Consider the following 11,209-nt stretch of genomic DNA (forward strand, 5'->3'; position numbering starts at 1 on the left):
GCATTCATACACTGAGAAAGCATATTGTACCCTTTTTTGGTCCTTGTGAGTTCACATCTCTAGCTCTTTGCAATATAGAAGCCTGAAAATCTAGCACATCTAAGGAATTTTCTTCGTTCACTGGAAGATGACAAACACTGTTGCCATGAGCTTCCACTTAGCAGGGTGTCACAGTAGATTGTATGATCCTACGACGTAACTATAAAATTAAAAAGAGCAGTTTGATATGTGAAAATGATCACATTTATTCAAATTTTTGTTCACAGTGAAATAACCAAACGTCTATAATGGCACACATAAGTAATACACACAAGCTGGGGCACAGAGCCTGACAACACTTAGGTTTATAACAGACATTCACTGCATAGAAAATGGTGAAAATCAAGTGCAGCACAAAACTTGCAGCTATGACATTAATTTTGTTGAAGCAAAATTCCAATCTACTGCACAATAAAAAAAGTATACACACTGATGTTTGGAAAAGAAACAATAAGAAGCTAAATATGCTAAAATTTACTAAAGAGAAGCAGTGTGTTAAGGAGTCAGTGTTCACTGCACATTGTGAAAACAAGTTGCTTATGTGACGTAAAGAACCTGAGCAGAGAATAAAGCTCTTACCAGTTTTTTCCTCTACAACTGCCCTAAATCTTTGATCACTGCTTGCAACTGCCTTTTGCATTTCAGAAAGATATCATTGATTTCATAATGCCCATCACTTCTGGCCAACAACCAAAACAATACTCACTTATGCATGCATCTCAGATATGGAAGAACTGGCAGGTACAAGAGGCCTATCTGTTATAGACGGAGCCCAACGAAAAATGCAGATGACATGCAATTTATGAAGATTTATGCAAAAAAAAAAAATTGACAACTGGCTGCACAGAAAAGCCTGACTTCCATCGACACGCATGACAAGAAATCTCTGTTTTTCAAGCGAACAGGATGTTTCAAGACATGCATTGCCTCAGGCAACAACTGCCTTGGCATGATTCCGACTTTACACAAGGTATAGGTCCCATGCTTTGAGATTCTAAAAAATCCATCACTATTAGGAAAGAGGCACACAAGATGTGCTGATTCACTGCAGGCTGTACACTGAAGGCACGACAAGCGCCTTACTTTCAACAATGTTCCTGTACATACTGTTCGTGGAAGCACATATGCAACACCATGTGCCTCTTTTCAACCAGCTGCTGCAAGCTAAATGTGCTGTGCATGGAATGCTCAACATTGAATAGAAGCGCTTAACAAGCAAGAATGTACAGTGTGGTCACCATCATCAGTCAGTAACCTAGACCAACTTTTATTTGGCTATTAACAATTGATGCATGTGCAACAGAGGTTAATACTGGGCACAACAATAAGAAAAAAGTATGCTAATGCTCATCGAAGATACCACTGCTAACCAACTGATGACAGTATTACTTTGCTTGTTCACTCTTTCGTGACTGCTAAGCAGGTCTCTATAAGCCATAAAGGAGTTGTAGTATGTAACTAACAAGAGGCAATGGCAGAATCTTTCAGTGGACACCTCTTGGTGATGTCTCACGGCAATTCTTACTCATGAAGCCCAATTGGGATACGTATCTATTACACAAAAAAAAACTGAAATGATTGGTTTGGTCTCCAGTTCAAAGAAGCCCCACATCATGCCAATTTAGTACAATGACAGCTCGTCCATAGTGCCTGTAACATCAGCGGCTTAACTTGTACGTGAAATCAAATGACTAGCAACTACTCCGAAAAACAAAGGCACCAGATGCTGAAAACAAACACACCTTTTTTGAACTCTTGGTTATACCAAGAGCCTTTGGCTGCATAGATAGCATCCCACATTCCTGTTAGTAAATAACAAAGGCATGTTCAATGAAGCATAATGCAGCATACTTGCATGAAGAGCCAATTGTGTTCTAGCAGTATGCCATTAATAGCAGCACACAAATGCTGTCCCACTGCGATACTTGAGTGTTTTGAGTGTGCTGTGTTCAGGGACAATTTGCTCAAATAATTTTCAATGTACTCAGAGTCATTACTCCAAAAAAATTTCTCTAAATGACACCACTTTCCCTGTGTGGCTATTAGTTGAAGCAGATAAATTGGTATCGTGGAAGAAACTTGCTAGCAGACAAATTTCCTTTAAATGCCAATTCAACACTAACCATGATGATGATTTGATGTTAACGACACAAGCGTAGCCTGAATAAACGTCAAGAAGCCATCAAGGGAATTGTCATGATTTGGAGAAGAGAATGCGTAGTTTAAGTGCTCCTCTGAAGCATTCCAGCAGTAACATATCTGCAGACCATGAACACTTCTCCATTGGCACCATTAGCAAGAATAATGCCCTGATTACCATTACAACCCATCTCACGCTTTTAAAAACATGCTGCGACGTCAACTTGAATCTATCAAGTCCAACATAAGCCTTAGCAGAGGCAGGCATAGCGATAGAGAAATGAATAACCTTTACTGAAGTGAGGCAACATGCACACAAGATACTTCACCATGCGTGACTGCTTGATAATATGGTTCTCAGAATAAACATCAGTACCTGCACATCCCTGATGTGAGAACCTGCCACAAGTCACGTGGTCATGATGATATGCTCGCGAGGTGCGTATATCATAGCTCAAAAGAGATGACATCAAGAAGACACAGTACAAGCTATCCATGTTGCAGACCTTTTGTGCTCCTAGCAAATGATGCAAATGAGAGATTGTCCTCGTGCAAGTATGCTGGTGCACAGCGAAATTAGGACATTGGAGAAACACGACAATGCAGCTGTGAACAATTTAAAATGTTCCATTAAAACAAAGTCAGGCTTCCCCTGCATAAAAAGGCCTTGTAGATTCCACACTGAAGAATTTCTACCAAGCACAAATGAAGTTGCGGTAGGGAGATGAGTATGCTGTCAGGTTACCCGCACCAACAGCAATAGCAAGGAAGTGACTAAATAATAATGGCTTTGATAAAGATGGTACTGTTACTGCAAGGCATAGCTCAAAATTTCTTTATTTTGTGTCACACTCTGCCTAAGTGGATAAGTGCGGTAAAAGGACCAAATAAACACACTGTCTCACACACTGTACAGTTGAGAGGTGGTTTTTAACTAGCGGTAACAGATGTGTACATTTCAAAAGCAAGTGACTGAGTGTCTGGTTCATAATTCAAAGTCGCACTTTCACCATAACGAAAGGTTCACACACCAGGCGCAGACACTGCTTCAAAAAACCGTCATTTCTTTCAGACCACAACTGCATAAAACATGCCATACACTGCACACCACAGCCTCACCACATACTAGCATCGCATGGATCAGTCAGAACATTAGGTCACAAGCTATCATTCTTTCATCTATAACATTGGCAGCAATAAACATTGTATAACAAAAAAAAAACTGCCAGTCACAGGCACCAGCATAAACCATGAGCACGAAGGTAGAGTGATAACGTAGGCAGTATAAAGCACCACACAAGTCTGTACTAAAAGAAATAGGCACTAACAAATTATAAATGAGTAGATCATTGCCGAAGCTGGGGTACAGTCTTCTTCGAAAGTAGACATGGCCACATTTAACGTGTCAAGCACATTTTTTGGAAATCCCGGCACTCTGAGGCGTGACAGGTGATGCATTTTCCCACGTATCATAAGCTTTAGAGATCTAGCAGTGAGTGCCACAGCACCCCGATTGTGAGGTCTGAAAACTTCTTGAACCCAGAATAATGTGGAGGTCTTACTTAAGGTAAAAATTGTACATCTCAACAGAGTGGGGAAAAAACCATTTTGTAATTACCAAATTCAATTTCTTTGCTTAAAGGATTGCCCCTACCAGGAACAATTGTTAGGTGACAACTATAAGAGCTGGTTTTGAGTTTAAAACATACAAAACTGAGCTGCCTCAAACTGCCAGCTTTAGCCCCAATAAAGTGAGCTCGGCAACAGTGGGTTGAGCCAGACATCTGCCTGGCAAAAGTTGCAATAACTCATTGACTGTACATTTACATGTACATGATCTTAGCAAATCAAGCCCCAGCATGACCAACACCAACATTCAGTGTTGAGCAGGGCAGCGCGAATATAGAAAGGCTACGTCCAAGATCACAGCATGTTGCCATTGTTATGATAACACGACCCCGCCTGTTCAAAACAGGTTCCTCTTTCTCCACTCCGCTCCTGCTAGCCTAGCTTCCTGACTTCACAGCATTTACATGCACTCTATTGGGCTGACACGGACCTCACCCCTTGGCCCCTTGACTCGACTTAATTGCATTTTCATGAGCTAGTCAAACCTCTCAAGCCAATTCAACTGTGTCACGTTCAAGTAAATGACACTTTTGCCAAAACTGACAGCATGGTATCATTCTGCGTTAAAATGCACAATGTGGTATGTTTGTGCAATGTTTATGGCAGGGGTTCTCAAACTTGGTTCCACAGAACCCTTGGGTTCCTTGGTGTGCTTTCTGGGTTTCCCAAGCTCCTAATTACATGCATGCGCCATTTCCATCTTCGCTTTACCTACTTGATTTTTTATGTATGCTGATACGGAAGTTGGTATGGAATCATACCAACTAACCCAGAAGAACGCCATTAATTTATACAGCCAGTCATTACTATTTGAATTTGGGAATTTTTTTGGGGAGGCCTTGCATCACCACTCTTTTTCTGCACATGCATGTTAGCAAGACATGCGGCTTTTAAGCATCATGTGAAAGCTAGGAAGGAAGGCAAGACACGCTGTAATTCTCAGCACCATCTGAAAGCCGCTGTTTTTCCCGAAGTCTAAAAAGGTTGAGAAATCCTGCTTTATGGAGCTTAGCAAGTCGCTGGGCAACCTGCCACTGTCGCACACTTTAAGTCTTATATAACTTGTGCTATGTCAAAATGTGGCCTCCTGTTTCCAAGACATGGAACCAAGGTGCCACCGAAGAAATTCTGTTATATAACGAATTATTACAGTATGCTAGCAAATGGAAGATCACTACTCCAGCTTCAGATGATCTACACTCTGCAAAGTTGTTAAACGACATAAAAGAGAAAGGATGAAGTTTAACTTCCCTGCCACTACTCTAAAATCCAATGCAAGGCATCAAGAGTCTGCATTTGATAATAGACAGCTTGCCACATATTCCAAGTTTGAAAAAAAATCCAACTGCGCGAGTGTTGGCTGAAATAAACTCGAGCCTCTGAGCTAAAAGAAATTACGAATGCCAACACTGACAGTGCCTACCCCAGTAATATACACCCTGCCCATATCGAGGAAACTGTGACCAGCTCCAACTTTGCTTTGCATCTAGTCGGCCCATCATTGCGCATAAAGGCTGATGAAGCCGAGCCGTCTGGCACCGCACTCACAACAGAACTTTGCTGCAGAAACGGGGTACATAGTGCCGCACTGGTGGCACAGGTAAGGAACTTTGGTATCCAGGCTGTGGCCAACGCCCTGAAGTGAGCCATCACTGCCGCTGCTGCTCACTTGGGCATCGTGGTCATGTAACAAATGTGTCGCCACTGTATTCTCGTTCATCCGCTTGGCCCAGCTTAGGGAAAGAGGAAGGTGAGGGTATTTTCAAGATTAGCAGCAGCCCTAAGGTAAGTGCCTAGCTGTTTCGGCAACGTTCTCAGGTTGGGCATCACAGCAGTGATGCCAATTCAGTTCTGATTTTTTAAGCTTAAACTACTTCCACAATCACAGAACACAGCGGACATAAACACAGGATCACAGAAAAAAAATATAACATCAAAAATGCACTAGGACGAAATGCACTAGCTCCACATCATAAACACTATGCGGAATAAACAAATGACAATGTACGAGAAAAAGTTGTTTATTTGCAAAGAAAGGCAGGGAGATCAGCCTGAGCTGTAAATCTCTGACCTGCTACTCTGCGCTATGGGAGAGAGATTGTTACAGTTACGGGTAAGGTTACAGCAGGCGATGATGCGGACAGAACAAAAGTACGAATCTAAATAAAAACATCACCAAAGCGTCCCATCGCAGAAATGAGTTAAGCTGTTTGCTGCCTAGGAAGTGAAATAAACTGCCTGGAAAATGTTTCTGGAAAAATAAACTAATGTGATGAGAGTTACTCATCCTCAGATGTATCACTAGATGTCTTTAAAAGCTTTCAGACAGGCGATAGTTCGGAACACTAACATGTTTTTCAAGGAATGACTCAGAGTTGAGTCACTGAAAAAAAAAAAGTTTTCAGAATACTGCCATCCTTCCCCACAAGCCACCAGCTTTGAAAGCTACATGGCTACAGCTGGCTATTGTTGCCAGCACAGCTTCTCAGGGTCTTCCCACTGACTGCAGCCTAAACGGTAGCCTCCCATTGCAACTATGCTTCTGTCTAGGATACACAGAGGTACAGAAGTTAGCATTAAAGTGAGTTGAAAAACTCCCTACTTGTTTCCTGCAAATAGCAGATTTACTTCATCCCTTAGTTGTTGTTTAAACATAGGTGTTTTAACTTAGCAGCCCAACGAAAACAGCCAGCTTGGAGTCACTTAAAATGTTCTCAGACTATATTGAAGAAGGTACTTGATGCTTGCAAGGCCACTGGTGCATGATGCAGATCGTGGTACTCTAAATGTTTCTTTTTTCACTGACTTAGAGAGAATATTAAAATGCACGTGTGCTACTGCAAGGGCCAAAAAATCTGGTTGGCCATCAAAAACACGCAAGTTTGAAGCACAGAGACGGCCATTTTGGAATAGTCGCAAAATTGAAAACATGGGGAAATACTTGAGAGATACTGTAAAAGGTCTAGGCATAAACGGTGCTTGCGTGAGCCTGTCATCTATTTGGCTCAAAGACAAGGAAATCAAGTTCTTTGAAAAGCATGTTACTGGCCTCAATTTATACCTGTCTCAAAGCAATGAAACAAGAACAGAAATACATATGGCGACAGAAGAAGACAACTCTTGCCTCACTATATGATTTTCCTGCACACTTATACTTTTGTCACTTGTTCATTTTCCACCAGTCATGTCATGGAATCATAGTTGCTAGTGCATACAAGTGTTGTTTTGTAGTGCTCTTATGTCTATATTTGTTGTGGTCAGTAGCTAAGTAAGGAATTCAAGCTTCGAATGTCAAACTACTCAGCCTGCATCTGACTGTTCTTAGTTCTGGCTGCAGAGATGCCGTCCTGTGGTTAGTTATATGCGTTTTATGTCCAAGTATACAAGACGAGAGTAAGAGCAACAACTCTGCGTCCTTTTTTCTGTTGCGCCTATGCTGTCAGCCCCCAAAGAAAGGACCCCCAAGATTCCACAATAGTAAGGTAAAAAAGCTGGCACTTGTGTCATGCAAGGCTACCGGTAGGTCAGATGCAAAGAACAACTATAGCAAAATAAACAAATTAATATGCCACTGACATTGTACGGCAACATTTCAAAAACTAAAAGCATAATGCTGCTCTGAAGCACAAAATGCACCTTATACCCGAGCCACATGTACACAATAAATCGCACTAAATCATTAAGGCCTTAAGTTTGTTAATGCCATTATTTTTGAAGTTGCTGCTATAAGTCCACATTTAATGTCATTATACAAAAGTTACGATGATGATAACACTTGTAAGGCAGTCAGAAATTTCACCTGAATATAAACAGTGCTAATGAGCACAATACCACAGGAATGCTTTTCAAATGTAATGTAAAAACTAATTTGCAGAGAATACCGCTGTTGTTGCTTGACAAGTCGATAAGGTAGCCATAAACTTGCGTGTCAGCACACAAGGTGAGAGTATTTGTCAGGAGTGCTAGTAAAAATGGCGCGCTTCGCATCGAAGATGCAGTAAAGATGCCTCATCTGACTGAAGGTTATAAATTAACCATTAGGAATTAGGAAGTTGTTACTAACAAAGTTTCAAGCTTTCCTCTGCATTAAATGGAGACAAGAGCACGCATTGCTCAAGGCGAATGAGTTATGGCGAACTCAGTAGGTCGTGAATGGCAGTAGGGCTAATGACATTAGATTTATGCGTGTGGCACCGCACGAATGCCATTAAATCTTGAGGCAGTAAGCACTTAATGGCGTTAAGTTTGCCCGTGTGGCTCAGGTATTAGAGGCACTTCTTTATTTTATGAAAAGAGGCCTACTCACTTGTTTGTGAACTCTCCTGTAAATCCTGGTCTAGAGAGCTCAGCAAACTTGGAATTGAGGTAGTTCATCTCTTCATCCAGCTTATTTTCAGAACCACTGAATAGAACAGACAGAACAATTGCATGTGTGAAAATGCTGCAGGGTAAAGCTGCACATGCAACATGTTTTATTTGTTTACTCTTTTATCATTTTACCCACAGTGCTGTTGTTTGGAATTGCCATTTGGAATTACAATACAATGCTATTACAATAACTGAAATACAATACACATGCTAGCTGTCCTGGTTTGCTCAGTTGGTAGCGCAACTGCTATGAAAAGGCGGTAAACTCTGATTCAAACCCTAGACAAGGACGAATTTTTCTTCAGCTATGTAGTTTTTATGGAAGCTGTACAGCTTTCCGTAGTAGTCGCACGGCTGTACTTGGGTGGATGCTAATGACTGATTACTTGCTTATAACAAGTATTCAATTTATTGCCGCATTCTTTTAATATTTCAGCTGCAGCATTCAACCACTGCACACAACATGGCCACTACAGTTTCTGTGGCAACCACCAAAATATTCACTTCAAATGTAGGATACATGCAGTCACTGCATTTTTAACAAAATAAGAGCAGAGCTAGTTGGGTAAGTGAAACTTGTAACTTGATCACGGAGGAAGACTATTTAGGAGTGGAAACTCCGCTGTCTGCGGCGACCAGAAAACGTCACAAGTCCGCGGAGCCACTAACATGCTGGCGGCGTCTGGCGGCCTGGAAAGAAATTACCGTCGTTTCGGTTGCCAAGGCAACCGGTCGAGCGCGTTGCTCCCGTTCGGTCGCGCGCTTCTTTACCGCTGGTGGCCCGAAGAGCAACTGGTGCTACGCTTCAACTATTTGAGCATAGTAAAAAATAAAACACGTTCTTTTCCATGACTGCTATAAGATGATCTGTAGCTTCTGGTTGTAGGCAGGGCTTTTCTTTGACACCCACGCAATGACTTCGATTGGATGGGTATAAGCGCTGCTGGCATTCGTTGAAGGCAAACATGCCTTCACGTTCGTCGAGTATGTGATCACGCTAAGCTTCATCTGCTGGAGGAGAACGCTGGCGTCGTACGGCACAGCGTTTATGACTACATGTCAGCTGAGAAGGCAAGAAGTGGCTACAACTTATCACCTTGCTCACCTTCTCCCTGCAACACTTGTAACCGCTTTTGAAATTCTGAACAAAACACCTGCGTCCCATCTTAGTCTAGCAAATTACGAAGGAGGCCGCACAGCGCGTAGTAGCGCTGTTAGTATTACGGCCCTTGAATAGAAACCGACAAGAACTGTTGCTGTTTGACTTAAAGGAGCAGAAATACAACATCACGGCGTGCCCGCTGAAGCAAACACCCGTGTCGTCTGCTTTGAGCGCGCGCCGAAGCCGCCTGCCTGGGCGCTGCATTTTTTTTTTTCACTGCGGCTTCTACGACACACCGCATCGCGCCGCCACTGCATACGGCCCCGTCGGCACATACAATTGTGACCTTATCTGGTGGCCTGCGCTCGCTCGCGCTGACGGGAGTTTCACCTCCTAAATAGTCTTGCTCCGTGAACTTGATGCACTGCCACATCAACTGACAAAGACCTTTTATAAATTTGCAAAACCTTCCAAGTTACTTACACATTTCCTATATGCAAAATATGCAGTAAAGTTTGGCACACAGATTAACAAAACAGCACCTGCTAAACCTAAAGACAATGCTAAATTTTAAAGGGACACTGAGGACTACTTCATCCAGTTTTTGTTCTTAATAAAAATCTATTGTTCAGTTCTTTGTGGCTGTGCAGATGTTCAGTCAGAGCAAGAGATGCATTTATAGATGAGAAAATTAAATTCAGAAATTGAACATTTTTCTCCCCAACTCCATTCAAACTTGCGACATTAATGACAAAAAAAAGTGCGTGATTACCAACTGAAATTGAACCACAGCGGGGCCTAGCTTGAGAGATCAGAGCCTACAGAGAACTTTCTTGAGGTCATCACAGTTTTCCAGTGAAAACAGCAAGTAGCAGTGATACTTTCATTTGGTTTTTTTTGCCTCTCCCAGCTTATGAAAGCTCTGCATCCAGTGGAAGCAGCCCCTTTGTCAAGAACCTTTAGGGGCACCAGTCTCTTGGCCTTTTACCCATACCTTCTTTTTGCAACTCCAAAAAGGCCACAGCTCTGTTACCTGTTGGTACTCGTATAGCTGTTGGAGTCACTACCATTTCCATTGACACTGCTGCTGTTACTCAGGCCACCGGTCCGCACCCCTGGCACTGTCCTGGGGTTCTTGGGAGCCAGGGTGGACCCCCTAATCAATTCCCGCATCTGCATGTCTGCCTTCTTGTATGGGTCATAGGTGTCGTCAGCAGCATACCTGGAAGCAGCAAAGATAAGCCGGAAAGCTGAGGCTACAAAATGATGCATGATGAATTTCCCGAGTCATTCGACACAGCGTTTGTTTAAAACTGAGAAGACCCGTCGTACACCTTGCAGACTTCGAAAAGTTTCAGCATGTAAATGGAGATTTACTATGGAGATGAAACTATTTTAACTGTTTCACAACCACTTTTGCCAAGCTCCTGCTGTTGCTGCAGATGCATGTAGTAGTAGTTTTTGGACAAATTGTGAATGGTGTATACACCTGAACATGCAGGTGCTAAAGGTTAATCAGCTTACCCTTTTATTTGCTAAAAAGAATGCATTGAGAAGTTCTACTGTAAGAATTGTGTATAAGAGCTTCAACATTTCAATCCAAAATTTTTTGTGTGCATTTCCTGAACAAATATTTCAGAATGTGCTATGATGTTTGAATCAAAAAAGAAGGCCGCCACCGTATAGAAGACGTTGAACTAAGGAGTGTTAGCTGTTTGGTTTACTACTAGATGAAGAAAGCGAAGATGAACGCACTGCTTGTCTCGAGAAACGGAATGTAATACCCTTTGAAACGGTGTGGATTGCTACCATGCTTGGCTACGCGTGCATGCACGCCGCCTAGCGGAACAATCGCCGTCTGGCACCATCTATCAGAGAAATTACGATGCACGTCTACCCATTGTCAAGTGGCACCTCCTCAAGATACGTCCC

The 11,209-nt window shown here is 42.3% G+C and overlaps 1 protein-coding gene across 5 annotated transcripts in view; it reads right to left on the minus strand.

Moving 5' to 3' along the window:
• Positions 1–223: 223 nt before the first annotated feature.
• LOC144098576 (uncharacterized) overlaps positions 224–11,209 on the minus strand; it is a 37,760-nt gene continuing 26,774 nt past the window's right edge. For all 5 annotated transcript variants that reach the window (XM_077631329.1, XM_077631331.1, XM_077631330.1 and 2 more), the window contains exons 9-11: positions 10,311–10,499; positions 8,114–8,209; positions 224–5,540 (exon numbers count right to left, since the gene is read on the minus strand). In XM_077631329.1, the coding sequence (XP_077487455.1) occupies positions 5,306–5,540; positions 8,114–8,209; positions 10,311–10,499 (520 nt within the window). In that variant the 3' untranslated portion in view covers positions 224–5,305. The remainder of the gene's footprint in view (positions 5,541–8,113; positions 8,210–10,310; positions 10,500–11,209) is intronic.

This window comes from Amblyomma americanum, chromosome 7, assembly GCF_052857255.1.
Source record: "Amblyomma americanum isolate KBUSLIRL-KWMA chromosome 7, ASM5285725v1, whole genome shotgun sequence".
NCBI lineage: Eukaryota > Metazoa > Arthropoda > Arachnida > Ixodida > Ixodidae > Amblyomma > Amblyomma americanum.